The sequence below is a fragment of the Carcharhinus amblyrhynchos genome, chromosome 25 (genome assembly GCF_965287045.1).
Source record: "Carcharhinus amblyrhynchos chromosome 25, sCarAmb.v2.hapA, whole genome shotgun sequence".
Lineage (NCBI taxonomy): Eukaryota > Metazoa > Chordata > Chondrichthyes > Carcharhiniformes > Carcharhinidae > Carcharhinus > Carcharhinus amblyrhynchos.
The window spans coordinates 38,508,620-38,526,634 of NC_137348.1; the positions used below are offsets into that span (position 1 = coordinate 38,508,620).

General features: G+C 45.2%; 1 protein-coding gene across 2 annotated transcripts in view; it reads right to left on the minus strand.

Annotated features, from left to right (window-relative positions):
- The window catches only part of abca2 (ATP-binding cassette, sub-family A (ABC1), member 2), a 508,234-nt gene that overhangs the window by 220,745 nt on the left and 269,474 nt on the right, over nt 1–18,015 (minus strand). For both annotated transcript variants that reach the window (XM_080212375.1, XM_080212373.1), the window contains exon 7: nt 12,804–12,986. In XM_080212375.1, the coding sequence (XP_080068501.1) occupies nt 12,804–12,986 (183 nt within the window). The remainder of the gene's footprint in view (nt 1–12,803; nt 12,987–18,015) is intronic.

An 18,015-nucleotide genomic window follows, 5' to 3' on the forward strand; every position in this document is an offset into this window, starting at 1 on the left:
AAAGAAGCTTGTTAAAAGATTGAGTCTACCCATTACAATGTTTTGTAAAGTAAATCAAGTGCGCTTAATCGATTCCAGTACCTCTCAACAGGCAACTCCTTATCTCCCTTAGTCATTCCTTCCTGGGCTAAATTTGATCGTAACCAAGACTCAAGCTCGGATTTACTCAAACATCCCTACAGATGAATTTACCGTGGTTACTCTTTGCCTCTGGTTTTCTTCATGATACCCTACAGCATTTTCCTAATTCCTAATAATAAAGAGCAGCAAATGATAAGAATCTGTGATTATTCAGACTGTCGCACAGCGGACACAGAAGAGGCTAGAGGGATGACTGAAAGGGGCAATGATAGGCTTTGGAAGAGACTTTCAAAAGTGCTCAGTGGTGGAGCTTACAGAGAGAATTACAGAAAGACGGAAGCTGAAGTGGTTTGTGCTCAGGTCTCAGATTTCAGGTTACTTAAATAGGGAGGAATGTAACTGCACCTTCACTCTCCTTCACAGAATCATAAAATCCCTACAGTGCTGGAGGAGCCCATTGAGTCTGCACTGATTCTCCGACAGAGTATCTGCCCTTTCCCCAGCCGTATCCTCGGAACTCCGCACGTTTCCCATGGCTAATCCATCTAACGTGCACATCTTGGGACACTGAATTTAGCATGGCCAATCCCTCTGATCTGCACATTTTTGGACTGTGGGAGGAAACCAGAGCACCTAGAAGAAACCCAATCAAGACACAGGGAGATTTTGCAAACTCCACACAGTGTCACCCAAGGCTGGAATTGAACCAGGATCCCTGGTGCTGTGAGGCAGCTGTGCTAACCACTGTGTCACCCAGGATTACAATATGGAGCCAAAGCCCCTTTTGTTCATATTTGAGGCATCACAACAGCTATATTTGATCAGATAGCCCTATTTCTTGTCACCAGGAAACAGTATTGCATTTTGAAGTCATTTTTCAATCACACAGTATAAATATTCTGTCCCAGTTATTACATCTGACTAAAGAACGTTCACAATCTGGGTCTTTTCCTTCAGTCAGGTGAATCACCTCACTTCAATCCATTAAACCTTCCAGCGTCCACTTACAATGTGTAAACTGTAGCGCTGAGGGGTAATTTTCACTTCCAGTCAGGGCAGGAGCCTGGCAGTCATTGACAGGCAGCCCATCACATGTCCCGAATGGAAAATGATGCCCGGTAGTTATCTGTCCGCCGATCTGCCACACCCACCAAAAGTGAAAATTGGCCTCGAGTGCAAGCTAGCCGTTTGCTCGTACCTGAGCCAAATTCTATCTGGATTTGACATCCACACTGTAACAGTAGTGGCAGTGGGGGGAGGTGGTGGTGCAGCAGTAATGTCACTGGGCAAGTAATCCAGGCTAATGCTCTGGGGCCATGAGTTCAAATTCGATCATGGCAGCTGGTGGAACGTAAGCAGAAAAAGTTGGAAGGGCCAAATGGCCTGCTCCTGCTCCTAGTTTCTCTAAGGTAACAGGTAACAGGACTGTTCTCTAATTTCTCCCGCTCCCTAGCTCCAAACACATTAAACGTTCATTTTATACTACCCCCCCTACTTTGCCACCTTAACTGAGATTAACTGATCCAATGTGCAGTGGGACTGGAATGAAGTCCCAGACGGGGAAAGCGATTTCTATGAAGTACCAAGGAAGACTGCACCCCCCAAAAGCAAAGTCCTGCAGATGCTAGAAATCTGAGGTTTAAACCACGCTGGAAATACTTAGACGCCATCGAGAGAAAAACAGTTTAGAGTCCCAAAATGGGGCTGCACAGTGGTTAGCACTGCTGCCTCACAACACCTGAGACCCAGATTCGATTCCCAGCTTGGGTCACTGTCTGCGTGAAGTTTGCGCGTTCTCCCCGTGTCTGCATGGGTTTCCTCCAGGTGCTCCAGTTTCCTCCCACCGTCCGAAAGAGCTGCTGGTTAGGTGCATCGGCCACGCTAAATTCTCCCTCAGTGCCCCCAAACAAGCTCTATAGTGTGGCGACTAGGGGATTTTCACAGTAACTTCATTGAAGTGCTAATGTAAGCCTAATTGTGACTAATAAATAAATAAACTTCAATAAATGAAAACTTCAACTTCAGTTAATGCTTCAGATCAGTGACCTTTCTCACTGACCCCTCAGGCATCAGAAGTTCATTGACCTGAAATGTGAACTTGTCCTCTCTCCACAGACGCTGCCAGACTTGCTGAAGGGAACATTTCATTATCAGGTCCCAATCCATTGCTCCCAAAGCACACAGCAGCACCAAGCACAGCACAGTTCAAACCAATTAGCTATTCCCTGCTTAAAAAATCATCACAAAGCATCAACAGAAGGGACAAAAAAGAGGTACAAAAGTATCTGTAACCGTGGGGAGTTTGGGTTGAAATTTCTTATTTTCCAGACTCAGATATTTCACTACGACACAGCAATAACAACAGCTACTAACATGACACGATTATTCTAATTACCATGGTAACTGGCCCATGATGGTGCTGCCTTTGCAGTCAAGATGGATATATTTAAATCAGCAGACAACTTATTAGCAGCCTGCAGTTATCAGCAGTACCCTGGAGATTACATGTCTTTTGTTAGCTAGTAGTAGAATAGAGACAGTGCTAAATGCTCGGCTCACTGGCAAATAGCGGTACGCATGACTGGGAAAGTACTGCTAAATTCCCAGCATTTCTCCATAAAACACTCTCCAAATAGGATATGGAGCTGGTGCTGGATTTGGAGAGTGTGTTAAGGTGGAACACACACCTAGGAAGAGCTGGGACAGCAGTGAGCACTGCTGCCTCACACTGCCAGGGATCCAGGTTCAATTCTGGCCTCGGGTGACTGCCTGTGTACAGTTCGCATCTTACCCCTGTGTCTGCCTGGGTTACCTCCCACAGTCCGCAAGACGTGCTGGTTAGGTGCATTGGCCGTGCTAAATTCTCCCTCAGTGTACCCAAACAGGTGCCGGAGTGTGGCGACTTGGCGATTTTTCACAGTATTTTCATTGCAGCGAAAGCCCATTTGTGACACTAATAAATAAACTTAAACCTGGCAAGAGATTTAAGTTTAGAGCTGGATAACAAAGGTAAAGCAATGAAGAGAAAAGGGGAAAGTGAGAAATGTAATAAAGGAAGGATGCAAAGGAAAAATTAGGGGAAGAAGGATGAAAGAACAATCTGGGGTTAGCATTTTGGAGTGGAGAGGAAGGAGATTATAAGCATTAACTGAGAGGAACAGTGCCAGCATGTAGTGGGACTGGGCAGGGAAAGACACTGAACAGCCAGTCTGAACAAGAGGTGGTGGGGTGGAATTCACCAAGGAACAACATTAATGGGGGCAAATTTTCAGAGGAGTTGCTTGAGCCGGGATGGAGGAGAAGATGAGTGAAAGGCTTAAACCTGTGAACGGGTGGGGAGATGGGTGGGGTGCTGTTACTGTGAAAGTGTGGGGAGATGGATAGGGTGCTGTCACTGTGTGAGTGTGGGGAGATGGATAGGGTGCTGTCACTGTGTAAGTGTGGGGAGATGGATAGGGTGCTGTCACTGTGTAAGTGTGGGGAGATGGATAGGGTGCTGTTACTGTGAAAGTGTGGGGAGATGGATAGGGTGCTGTCACTGTGTAAGTGTGGGGAGATGGATAGGGTGCTGTCACTGTGTAAGTGTGGGGAGATGGATAGGGTGCTGTTACTGTGTAAGTGTGGGGAGATGGATAGGGTGCTGTTACTGTGAAAGTGTGGGGACATAGATGGGGTACAGTCACTGAAAAAGGGTGCAGAGTGGCAGTATGGAATACAATGTGATAAAGTGTGAGGTTATGCACTTTGGAAGGAGGAATGGAGGCACAGACTATTTTCTAAATGGGAAAATGCTTAGGAAATCAGAAACACAAAGGGACTTGGGGGTTATTGTTCAAGATTCTCTTCAGGTTAACATGCAGGTTCAGTCGGCAGTTAGAAGGCAAATGCAATGTTAGCATTCATGTCAAGAGGGCTAGAATACAAGAACAAGGATACACTTCTGAGGCTATATAAGGCTCTGGTCAGACCCCATTTGGAGTATTGTGAGCCGTTTTGGGCCCCATATCGAAGGAAGGATGTGCTGGCCCTGGAAAGGGTCCAGAGGAGGTTCACAAGAATGATCCCTGGAATGAAGAGCTTGTTGCATGAGAAACAGTTGAGGACTCTGGGTCTGTACTCATTGGAGTTTAGAAGGATGAGGGGCACCTTATTGAAACTTACAGGTTACTGTGTGACCTGGATATGGTGGACATGGAGAGGATGTTTCCACTCGTAGGAAAAACTAGAACCAGTGGACACAACCTCAGGCTAAAGGGACGATCCTTTAAGACAGATATGAGGAAGAATTTCTTCAGTGGTGAATCTATGAAACTATTTGCCACAGAAGGCTGTGGGGGCCAGGTCATTGAGTGTCTTTAAGACAGAGATAGATAGCTTTCTGATTAATAAGGGGATCAGGGGTTATGGGGAAAAGGCAGGAGAATGGGGATGAGAAAAATATCAGCCATGATTGAATGGTGGACCAGACCTAATGGGCCGAGTGACCTAATTCTGTTCCTATATCTAATGGTCTTACGGAGACGGAAGGGGTACTATCACCGTGAAAGTATGGGGTGATGGATGGGTTAATGTCATTGTGAATGTGTGAGAAGACAGATGGAGTACTGTCGCTGTGAATGTGTGGGGAGATGGGTGGGGTACTGTCGCTGTGAATGTGTGGGGAGATGGGTGGGGTGCTGTCACCGTGAATGTGTGGGGAGATGGATGGGGTGCTGTCACTGTGAATGTGTGGGGAGATGGGTGGGGTACTGTCACTGTGAATGTGTGGGGAGATGGGTGGGGTGCTGTCACTGTGAATGTGTGGGGAGATGGGTGGGGTACTGTCACTGTGAATGTGTGGGGAGATGGGTGGGGTACTGTCACTGTGAATGTGTGGGGAGATGGGTGGGGTGCTGTCACTGTGAATGTGTGGGGAGATGGGTGGGGTACTGTCACTGTGAATGTGTGGGGAGATGGGTGGGGTACTGTCACTGTGAATGTGTGGGGAGATGGGTGGGGTACTGTCACTGTGAATGTGTGGGGAGGTGGATGGGGTACTGTCACTGTGAATGTGTGGGGAGGTGGATGGGGTACTGTCACTGTGAATGTGTGGGGAGATGGATGGGGTACTGTCACTGTGAATGTGTGGGGAGATGGGTGGGGTGCTGTCACTGTGAATGTGTGGGGAGATGGGTGGGGTGCTGTCACTGTGAATGTGTGGGGAGATGGATGGGGTGCTGTCACTGTGAATGTGTGGGGAGATGGGTGGGGTACTGTCACTGTGAATGTGTGGGGAGATGGGTGGGGTGCTGTCACTGTGAATGTGTGGGGAGATGGATGGGGTGCTGTCACTGTGAATGTGTGGGGAGATGGATGGGGTGCTGTCACTGTGAATGTGTGGGGAGATGGATGGGGTACTGTCACTGTGAATGTGTGTGGAGATGGATGGGGTACTGTCACTGTGAATGTGTGGGGAGATGGATAGGGTGCTGTCACTGTATTGATGGTGATCTATCATCTTGAACTACTGCTTGTGCAGGTACACCCACAGTGCTTAGGCAGGGAGTCCAGTATTTTGGCCCAGGAACAGTGATATATTTCCAAGTCAGGATGGTGAGTGACCTGGAAAGGTATTGCATATGGTGATGTTCCCATGCGTCAGTTGCCCCTTCTAGGTGATAGAAATTTGAAACTCTCTTCTGCAAATAGCAATTGATGTTAATTTCGAAGGTGAGTTTGAGACTGCAGCACAACATCTGAAAATCTGCATACCTGCCCTCTCCTATCATCAGCTGTTCCTCACTCCTCACCACGTCAAATTCATTTGTAGGATGTTTCCATAAATCTGCACCAAAATGTACCTCACCTTGAAAAGGCACAGGTTTGTTTTAACCAGTGCAAGTCACTAAGGAAATTCAACCTCAATTGATGAGGATGAAGAGCAAGGGAAACACTGTCTGCCTACAGAAACAGGGCAGGCAGCACAAAGGCAGCACTCTGTCAGGATTCAACGCAATGGCCATAGGTTAATTGTGATTCACCACATCCATTTTGGAGAGAATAACCAAAGTCAGGGTGTCAGAGTTGCCAGCTAAATAATCACTAGCTTGCTGTCCCAACCAAGAGGAGGCCAAATGCAGATCTAGATTGAAAAACTGAGGCTGACGGGGCTAACGTGAGTGTAATATGGGTGTCACGGTGATGCCGTGGTTAGCACCGCTGCCTCACAGCACCAGGGACTCGGGTTTGATTCCTGACTGAGTCACTATCTGCGCGGAGTCTGCATGTTCTCTGTGTTTGTGTAGGTTTCCTCCCACATTCTGAAAGATGCGCTGGTTAGGTACATTGACCATGCTGTATTCACCTTCAGTGTACACGAATAGGCGCCGGAACATGGCCTCGGGGGTTTTCACAGTAACTTCGCTGCAATGTTAATGTAAGCCTACTTGCGACACTAATAAATAAACTTAAACATGCTCAGGCTTAAAAGGGGAGTCGACTCTGTTCTAAGATTTTGGGTGTAGTCTGGTTGGTCAAACTCATAGTATTTGTCAGCTGAAGTAGTTCAAATGTAAGTATTTATTAACTGCTCAAAGTTGTCTACATAGGTACCATAAAGGTCTAAGCCAGGATCTGTTTCCATGCTTCCTTCTACACACAACTGTGTCCAACACTACACTAACTTCGAGGTTTGTGTCATGTGTTCTCTTACATCATTGTGTGGGCGGTCCTCTACTAAGCCGTATACTGTGCCAGACCCTCATACAACAGACTTGTGAACGAAGGCCAGGATTTTCTGATTCCACTGAGGCGGATGCACATCAGAGGATGTCTTGGGGCAATCAGAGGTCCAATGACTTTGAGTGGGACCACAAAATGCAGGTGGTGGCCGGGGCCAGAGAATTCTACTCCAAGTATACGCAAAAACATGATTATTGGGATTGGTAAAATGGGGCTGTTTTACATGCTAGGTGATTTATAAACTGCGGTTTCCAAGCCACTTCTACAAAAAAAAAATGCTCATCCAAACACATGTGGTAGTGAATCACACCCAGGAGATATTGAGCTGAAGCAGTATTATAAACACTGATCACACAGCTGACAAATACTATGAGTTTGACCAACCAGACTACACCCAAAATCTTAGAACAAAGTGAACTCCCCTTTTAAGCCTGAGCATGTTTAAGTTTATTTATTAGTGTCACAAGTAGGCTTACATTAACATTGCAGTGAAGTTACTGTGAAAATCCCCGAGGCCATGTTCTGGCGCCTGTTCGCGTACACTGATAATTTAATCTTGGACAACCTTTGGAAAGTTGGGGTCACAATTCGGAATATCAGAAGCAACTCATCCCACTTCAAAAGAAACGGGACCACAGAATAAGGCAATGATTTTAATATCCACTCCTCTCTCTAGACCTCTGGCCCCAATCAGCACAACGTTACCAATATTCATGACTTTGCAATGAATTATTGATTTTGAGTAATTGTTTTAAATGTGCTTGATCTACAAAGCAAGGAGGCAGTGACAGGCAGTCTCTCTCCCTGGAGGTGTTAGCTGTGACTCAGTCTCTGGTGTCCCGGTCAACACTTATTCCACAAGTGACATCACAAAAAAGCAAATTACCTCGTCATTAACACACTGCTGTTTGAGGGACCTGCTTGGTGAAAACTGCCTGCCACAATTGTCTACATTTCAACTGCAACCTAGGTGTTGGGAGGTATTTCATTAGCTGTATCACACTTTTGAGATATCTTAAGGTTGTGAGAGGTCTTTTTCCCAGGCCCAGTGAATCATTGACACTGCAACACAAAATCAATAAGGTATCACTAACATTGGGGCATCACGGTGGCACAGTGGTTAGCGCTGCTGCCTCACAGCACCAGGGACCCGGGTTCAATTCCCAGCTTTGTTCACTGTCTGTGTGGAGTTTGCACATTCTCCATGTCTGCATGGATTTCCCCCGTGTGCTCCGGTTTCTTCCCACAGTCAAAAGATGTGTAGGTTAGGTGGATTGGCCATGCTAAATTGCCCCTTAGTGTCAGAGGGACCAGCTAGAGTAATGCATGGGGTTATGGGGGTAGGGCCTAGATGAGGTTGCGGTCAGTGCAGATTCGATGGGCCAAATGGCCCCTTTCTGCACTGCAGGGATTCTATGATCGGGGGTGCTGTCCTGCTCAACTCCCAGAAAGGTCTGCTGGAGATCCATGGCCCCCAACCCTTCATAATGTCTTAATTAAGTTAAATTGGGATCACAAGTAGTAATCCCTTGAAATATAGCAATTAACAACTCAAGGCAAAGCAATGAACCTGTTGGTGTATCTCACATGGCAAACCTGACATAACAATGATTCTCCAATAGCATCTCCTCAAGATATTGATACTTGTACTGGTAAACAGCTTCTCATTCACTCAGCATATGAATCAATGGACTGACACAGGTCCCATGGATATGGGGACAGTTCCTCACTTGAACTGGCAGTTGCAATTTGGGAGTTGTCAAATAACAACTTGTATTAATAGAGTGCTGAGTAACATAGTTAAAATGCCTCAAGTCACTTTGCAAGACTACTATCAAACAAATTTTGACCCTGAGCGACATTGAGAGTGAGAAACTCAGACGACATCAAGCTGAGTTAAAATTATAGGTCTTAAAGAATATCTTCATGGAGAAAAGAGAAGTATGGAGACAGAGAGAGAGAGACACTTCTGGGCAACATGATGGCACAGTGGTTAGCATTACTGCCTCACACTGTTAGGTTCAATCCCAAGCCTTCAGTGACCATGTGGAGTTGACTTGTTCTCCCAAGTCTGCGTTGGTTTTCTCCGAATGCTGCGTTTTCCTCCCACAGTGTTTTGGCCAGGCTAACTGCCCCTCAGTATCCAAGGATGTGTAATTAGATGCATTAGCCATGGTAAATGTAGGAGCGATCATGATGTGGAGATGCCAGCGTTGGACTGGGGTAAACACAGTAAGAAGTCTCACAACACCAGGTTAAAGTCCAACAGGTTTATTTGATAGTAAACCCACAAGCTTTCGGGGTTTGCCCCTTTGTCAGGTGAGCGGAGAGCAATTTGACGACTCACCTGACGAAGGGGCAAACCCCGAAAGCTTGTGGGTTTACTATCAAATAAACTGGTTGGACTTTAACCTGGTGTCGTGAGACTTCTTACAAATGTAGGGGCTACTTGGACAAGGTGAACAGGAAGGTCTGAGTCTGATGCTGTTTTGCAAAGTTAGTGCAGACCCAATGGGCTGAATGGCTACTTTTGCACGATAGGGATTCTATGGTTCTAAGAAGACAGTGGGATGCAAAGCAGCTGTTCCAATGGGTGGGTTTAGAGCTCCTGCTTGGAAAGAAAGAGGGGTGTGAAACCACAGGGAAGCAGGTAAGTGACTGGCTGGTGGTTATTCTTACCTAAATTAGGGAATAAACGGGTGAGCCGAGCTTTCCTTTTGTAATGCAAGATTCATTACTACCAGTAAGGTGTATTAAGTATTGGAAGGATTTATTGGTATCAATAGAGTTTATTGGTACTGGTAAGGTTTATTAATAGTAGTAAGGCTTATTAGCATAGATAACAGTTTATTGGCAGTAGTAAGAGTTATTAGCAGGAGAGAGGTTATTAACTAACAGATAAAGCAAGATCAATTTACTCCAAACTCCAAATTACCTAGGACCGAACACATGCAGACACAAGAGCCATGGTTAAATGAAAGAAAGTTCTAAACATCTACAACTTTTATAATATTAAAACACTCTCATTCGTGGAAACCCGTTCAAAATATTTAAATCCTTTCAAGTACTTAATCGCTTACAAAAACAAATAGTCAGCATAAAAATAGGTGGAATTGTGAACGATGAGGAAGAAATAAAGACATTTCAACACATGGTAGACACAGTATAACATGGATAAGTGTGAAATTAGTCACTTCAGAAGGAAAAGCAAAATGGCAGAGAATTACTTAAATGAATACTACAATATTAGAAAATATTGTTGTGTAAAGGGACCTAAGACCTTGGACACAAGTCATTGAAAACAGTGAGCCGTGCTCTCCGCACTCCAGATTATTGCTCAGCCTGATTATTGCTCAGCATTTTCCTGGTTTAAAGAGATTCCCAAATGTCACCTTTTCAACCATACATCCAATTTTTACTTCCCGTCAAACAGTGCTACCCTGTTCACCATGGCCCTTTCCCCCTGCAACAAGAATTCCAAGACATTGGATGGAATTTTGAGTACAATGCCTCCACCCCAATAATGGGACCTTTACCAGATCAGGAACCCAGGGAAATCCCCAGTGGGCTCTGCTGTGACTCTAACTGAAGCATCCTTACCCGATGTGGCCTACATGGGACTCCAGGTCCATAGCAATGAAGTTGAGTCTTAAATGCCTCTTCAACAGCAATTAGGAATGGGCAACAAATCCTGGCCCAGCCAGCATTGCTCAGATCCCACGAATAAACAAAAACAAGCTCCACTCATTCTTCTCTCTCCATTATCTTGCATCTCTATCTGCGTAACCAACACCCCCACTCATTATTTTCCTCACAATCATGCTTCATTATTGCTCGTCACAAATGTTGTCTTCTCTCTACAGAAATCACTTTGAACATTGCCCTCTCTTTTTGTAGAGGAAGCAAACACAAAATCTCAGGAAGGGGCAGTGACCAGTAATGGTGTGGCTCTCCAGTAATAGGCAACTTGACAGCCACTGGTAATACTTACCCATCTGCTCAACTGGACATGGGGTGTCTTGTTCTAGAAAGCTGCAGGTATCAGTGATGACCTGGGTGAGAGAGCCAAGTTTCCTGAGGCACGTCTTGTACAGCGGGAGATGGTGGTGTATTTCAGAGGATGAGGCTGAAGCTCTTGGGCATGAGGTTCAAATCCCATCATGGCAATTAATAAAATCTGGGACTAAAAGCTGGTATCAGTGATGGTGACCACGACACTATTGTCAGTTGTCAGAAAAACCATTTGGGTTCACTAACATCCTTGAGGGAAGGAAATCTGCCATCCTTATAGCGTCTGGCCTACAGGTACTCCAAATGCTCAGCAATGTGGTTGACCCTTAACTGCCTCAGAAATGGCACCCAGTTCAAGGGCAAGTAGGGATGGTAACAAGTGCTGGCCTTGCCAGTGATGGCCATATCTCATGAAATAATAAAGAAAACATGAAGGACACATTGGAAGTTGATTCGCTGCCTGTAGATTCTCAGCTGAGGATTACGCTGCCTTCCAACTGGATCTGTGTGTCCATTCCCCTTGCCCTGTGAAGACACATCTGGCTGAGGCAAAGGCAGGAGCTGCAAGTGTTACTTCTCGTCTAGCCCCACAGAAGAGGAGGAAGGTGGAACCATATGTTGCTCCCATGCCACTGAAGCAGGGGAGTGCTGCAGAAGGTGAGTGCAGTGCTAGACAGGTGAAGTACTTATCAAGAAGTTGGCAATAATCTATCAAGCGATGAAGGAGTACTGTATACAGCAGCCTCTCATCTGGCCATGGCTGGAGCTCTTCACTTTCACTGATCAAAGGCTTCCCACCCTATCAGTTTCACAGAAGACAGCCACGTTACACACTCTCCTCAGTGATGCTGGCAAGTTGTTGACAAGTCAGAAGATAGGTCCACTGGCTGTTAGAGCCAGAATTGAGAAAAGTAAGACTTAATTATCTATTATGATAGCTAAACGCCTTAGCCAACAGCAGCACACCTGATTCACCTTCAACCCAATCCGGGTGGGATGTTGTCACCCCAATGACCCAGTGTCACTCTTTGGGAACTCAACTCCAATCATGCACCCATCAAAATTATCTCCCATTTTCTTCATGTTACATGAGCGTAAGTGATGACGTCTGAAGGAGGCAATTACCTAAAGAGTATCAGACTCATTCTGCATTCTGAGATAATGGAGGGGTGGGGATCAGAAAGTGGATCAAATCAAGATTAGGAGATTTGAGATGAATTAATAACCTGGTGCTGCGATCTCTAAGTAAACCACACGAAATAAAGCACTTGACTTAACAGAAAGTGGCTGATGTATGGCTCTGCAATTAGAGCAATGACTTGTTGCATTAAATGATTTATGTAGCTCCAATCCCAGCAGTTTACTGCCTCCCAAACCTTTCTGTGTAGAGTAGTGAAGTAGCAAACTGCTCTGCTGAGGTTAAGTGTGGAATTTTACACAAGCTGCAACTTGAGTCAATTATTCCACTCCATCGCTAACAATTTTATTAGGTTCCCAACACACTTAGATCCACATACTCATTATCATTATAGGGGCAGCACAGTAGCACAACGGTTAGCACTGCTGCCTCACAGTGTCAGGGACGCAGGTTTGATTCCTGGTTTGGATCACTGTCTGTGCGGAGTCTGTATGTTCCCCCGTGTTCTGTGTGGCTTTCCTCTGAGCGCTCCAATTTCCTCCCACAGGCTGAAAGATATGCTAGTAAATTCTCCCTCAGTGCACCCGAACAGGTGCCAGTATGTGGCAACTAGGGGTTTTTCAAAGTAACTCCATTGCATTTTTAATGTAAGCCTACTTGTGACTAATAAATAAAATAAAGGCTATCAGGCCTTTCTGATTACCAGAATATCACCTATTATGCTTTCAGAAAAGCTCCCAATGATAGTCTCAGATAGAAGCTGCTAAGGTAGTCAGTTTGTAACTTTACTCCTGGAAAATGAATGTTGTTTTTTTAACACATTAGCCTAATCATCGCTCTTCCATTACTTTACCTCCATCTCTCCAACAAGTGCTTCTGGGTCATAGCTGTCTGTGGAGTTACTGGATCCTGCCAGGCCGAGAGCCTGGGCCAGCAATTGGACAAGCGTTTGTCTGTGTGTCACTCTCTCAGGGTCACTCAGTGCCTTATGAATCAGTCCTCCTTCCAGCTTTCTCCAGCCTCCCAGAAGATGTTCCTGAAACACAAACCATTGTCCCAATAAACCACTTCAATATTACCAACATTTTGGAAACAAGGATGGGAAGGGGACAAAACTTGACATAAACAGCAGGAGATTGAAAGTTATTCATTGTTCTATATAGTGACACAAATATACAAAAATCAATAAATGTTGGTTTCTTGGTGATCAGTTTGAACCTAGTGAATGGAAGAGATTTTGGAAATCCAGCCTCAAAAAAGCTCCCACACTCCCTTCACTCCCACTGTCTCAGGTACCCCTTTCTCCCCATCTCGATTTTTGCTGGCTTCTTCCAGTTCTGATGAAAAGACATTGACCTGAAGCATCAACTCTGTTTCTCACAGCACAGAAAACTCACCTACTTTCAAGTGAGAATTAACTTTGAAAAAAAACATTAACTGATTAGACAGAAAAACAGAAAATGCTGGAAAATCACAGCAGATCTGACAGCATCTGCAGGGAGAGAAACAAAATTAATGTTTCTTGTCTGTGTGACATGTCGTCAGAGCTGTATTGCTTTATTAATATGAAAATCAAAGAGAATCGCTACAATTGTTACAGTGCAGAAGGGGGCCATTTGACCCACTGGGTGGGATTTTGCCGGCCTCCCTCAGGCAAGACCGGAAATTGCCAGCCGAAGTCAATGGAGATTCCTATTGTCGGATCCTCGCCTATTCCGATTCCATGGCGGGCGAGGTGGTAGAGTTCTGGCCATCATGTTTGCACCGGCTCTCCGTATGGTCATTATGACTCAGTGCCATTCCCCTGCCTTTTCCCCATACGCCGACACACTTCTATTCAAATAAACATCTAATGCCCTCTTGAATGCCTCCATTGAAGCTGTCCCCACTACACTTCCAGACACTGCATTCCAGACCTGAACCACTCGTTGTATGAAAGTTTTTTTCTCACATGGCATTTGATTCTTTTGCAAACCACTTTAAACCTGTGCCCCTCTCATTTTTGATCCATTTATTGTTGAGGGGAGGGGATTGTTAGAATGTAACCAATGATAACACTGGATCTGTTGTAGTGTGACCAATGGTAACAAGCTATAAGGGTCAGCTGACCCAGTAAACGAGGCAACCAATGACAAAAATGACATGATGGTCAGCTGACTCAGTATGAAACAACCTGTAAGGAATGGCAGGGGGTGGGGGGAAGGCTTGGAATGGCTGAGGGTTAGCCGCATGCATTGGAGTAATGAAGTTTCTTTATTAAACCTTTTTCTTTGACTTATCTGTTGGAGAAAGTTTTGTTTCATTTTATTGCCTGTAACTGAAGAGTACCTTCTGCTGGATGAATAGAGGGGATAGGTTTTCTCTATTGACTCTGCCCAGCCCCCTCATGATTTGAACATCTCTATCAAATCTTCTCTCAGCCTTCACTCCAAGAAGGGCAGTTCCAACTTCCCCAACCTATTCTCAGAATTGAAGTTTCTCACTCCCGAAACCATTCTTTAAACCTCTTCCGCACCCTCTCCAATGCATTGACTGCAAGATAAACTTTACACGGATCTGTGGCAAACACAGAGCCTTGCTCAAGGCAAAAAGCAGTTCAGAGGTTTGGGATTAGAGCTTTGTAGACACAGGTGCTTGGGTCAGTCAGCAAAATCTTCCTTCATAACAACACAACGATATAGTAGCAGGCTGCATTAAGTGATAATAATATTCTCAGCTAAAGTGGAGGTAATTGGGTAACACAGCTGTCAATCTCCCCTGAAGATCACATAGGGAGAAATGACTGGGATTGATATTCATACAACCACAGAACACTTAGACATGATAAGAGGCTATTCAGCCCATTATGTTGCTACTGGCATTCATCCATATAACTTGCATTATGTAACAACTTTGCTTGCAGTAAAACAAACTCTTGACAGAAAGTTCTGCTCCAAACCCTGCTCTGCCCCCAACTCATTGGCTGGTGCAGTTAATATTCCGCCAATAGAATGAGTAACAACACAAGAACAGAAGGTGCTGGAAGATCTCAGCAGGTCTGGCAGCATCTGTGGAGGGAGAACAGAACCAACGTTTCGAGTCTGGATGATCTTTTGTCAGAGCCAATCTATGCTTTATCCTTTCTCATGGACAAGTAGAGAGCTTCCATTTGGTAGCAAGTTGGCATTTTTGAGATCAGAAATCTGCTCCTTTGCAAAAACAATGTGCACAGACCTTCATCTCATCATTGCTTGGAACCGTTCAAAAAGGTTAATTTTTTATTAAACAAAATGTTTGAATTTGAATCCCCAGGCAGCGCATTCTAGGTTCCCACCGAATGGAAGTTTTTTTCTCAAATCCTCTCTGAATTTCCTGCCTCTTACCCAGAATTCTGTCCCCTCATGATTGAACACAATTCCCATTCACCTGATGAAGAGGCAGTGCTCCGAAAGCTTGTGCTACCAAATAAACCTGCTGGACTTTAACCTGATGTTGTGAGACCTTTTACTATGCTTACCCCAGTCCAACGCCGGCATCTCCACACCATCCTTACGGGCAGCAGACAAGAAGCAGGATTTCTCCACCTGTCTGAACACTAATCCAGTCCCCAGATGTGAAAGGCTGACAAATGTACAGATACTTAGCACCGCTCCCACTTTTTATTCGTCTGAAGGAATACTAAAGATTTAACATAATCATTGAGAAAACTGATACAATTCCCAGCCTCCAGATGCAACACACTAATTAAAGACCATGGAAGGATACTTTGACACTGGCTATTTTAGCTGCAATCTGATTCTGATCCTTATTAGCTGCCTCTTCCCAATTTTATCTCAGTCTCAATCTCAGGGTCCTTAAAATGAACGTTCAATTTCCTCTTTGCTCTCAGCAAAAATAAATCCAGGCTCACTAAAGGGCAAGTGGCCAATTTCTTGTTAAACTGATTTATTTTCATGATTACCTGAAATGTTATATTAACTTACCACTGGCCATGAATTAGAAATGAGCGGTGACATATTACATTTAAGTGCTAAGGTGTCAAATCCCTCAATGGCCAACTGCAGGACTGCCTCGCCACTGCAAATGTAAATTAACGATGAACTTGAAATATAAAATTAACTGCTGCTGCACCACTGGTGCCATCATTTTCAGTGTGGACTAGATCAATGCTATCGCACCAGGCTTTGTTTTATGTTAACACCGAGTCTAATCTAAGCTATTGCAAACCTGACTTTGAAGTATTTCTCGGCCTTTTGACGAAGATCAAGTCTCAGGTCAAGCCCAAGGTGGGGTCATAGAAGGTCATACAATCCCTACAATGCAGAAGGAGGCCATTTGGCCCATCGAGTCTGACGTGATGTCAAGAAATGGTTGGAGGCACTGGATATTGCAAAGGCAATGGGCCCTGACAACATTCCGGCACTAATGCTGAAGACTTGTGCTCCAGACCTTGCCGCTCCCCTAGCCAAGCTCTTCCAGTACAGTTACAACACTGGCATCTATCCAACAATGTGGAAAATTGCCCAGGTACATCCTGCACACAAAAAGCAGGACAAATCCAACTTGGCCAATTACCGCCCAATCAGTCTACTCTTGATCGTTAGTAAAGTGATGGAAGGGGTCAATAACAGTGCTGTCAAGCAGCACCTGCTCAGTGACGCCCAGTTTGGGTTTCGCCAGGGTCACTCAGCTCCTGGCCTCATTACAGCCTTGGTTCAAATATGGACAAAACAGCTGAATTTCAGAGGTGAGATGAGTGACAGCCCTTGGCATCAAGGCCACATTCGACTGAGTGTGACATCAAGGAGCCCAAGTGAAACTGAAATCAATGGATATCAGGGGGCAAACTCTCCCCTGGTTGGAGTCACACCTGCTATATAGAAAGATGGTTATGGTTGTGGAGGGTCAGTCATCTGAGCTCCAGGACATCTCTGCAGGAATCCCTCAGGTTAGTGTCCCAGGCCCAACAATCTTCAGCTGCTTCATCAATGACCTTCCTTCCATCATTAGTTCAGAAGTGGGAATGTTCACCGATGATTGCACAATGTTCAGCACCATTCGCGACTCCTCGGATACTGGAGCAGTCCATGTCCAAATGCAACAAGATCGGGACAATATCCAGACTTGGGCTGACAGGTTGCAAATAACATTCGCGCCACACAAATGCCAGGCAATGACCAATAAAAGACACTCTAACCACCATACAAACGCAGTGGCTACAAAAGCAGGTCAGGGGCTAGGAATACAGCAGCAAGTAGCTTATATCCTGACACCCCAGAGCCTATCCACCATCTGCAAGGCACAAGTCGGGAGTGAGATGGAATACTCCACACTTGTCTTGATGGGTGCAGCTCCAACAATACTCAAGGAGCTTGGCACCATCTAGGGCAAAGCAGCCCACTTGATTGGCACCACATCTACAAACCTTCAATCCCTCCACCACTGACGCTCAGTAGCAGGAGTGTGTGCCATCTACAAGACGCACTGCATCAATTCACCAAACATCCTTAGACAACACCTTCCAAATCCACGACCACTTCCATCTAGAGGGATGAGGACAGCAGGTACATGGAAACACCATTACCTGCAGGTTCCCCTCCAAGCCACTCACTACCCTGGCTTGGAAATATATTGGTCCTTCCTTCATAGTCGCTGTGTCAAAATCCTGGAATTCCCTCCCCAACGGCATTGTGAGTCAACCCGTAGAACATGGACTGCAGCGATTCAAGAAGGCAGCTTATTACCATCTTCTCAAGGGCAACTCAGGGTGAGCATTAAATGCCCATGTCCCACGAATTAATAAAAAAAGAAAAATTTCTGTAACTTCCTCCAGCTAGAAATCTGTGCTCCTCCACAAACCTAATTTTACTCATTCCTTTACTGGTGGCTGTGCCCTCAGTTGCCTAGTCCTAAGCTCTGGAATTGCCTTCCTAAACCTCTCTGCCACTACACCCCGTTAAGATGCTCCTCAAAATTCATTCCTTTGACCAAACTTTAGATCATCTATCTGAATATCTCCTTATGTGCTTGATGTCACAGAAAATAAGCATGCAGGTACAGCAGTTAATAAAGAAAGCGAATGGAAT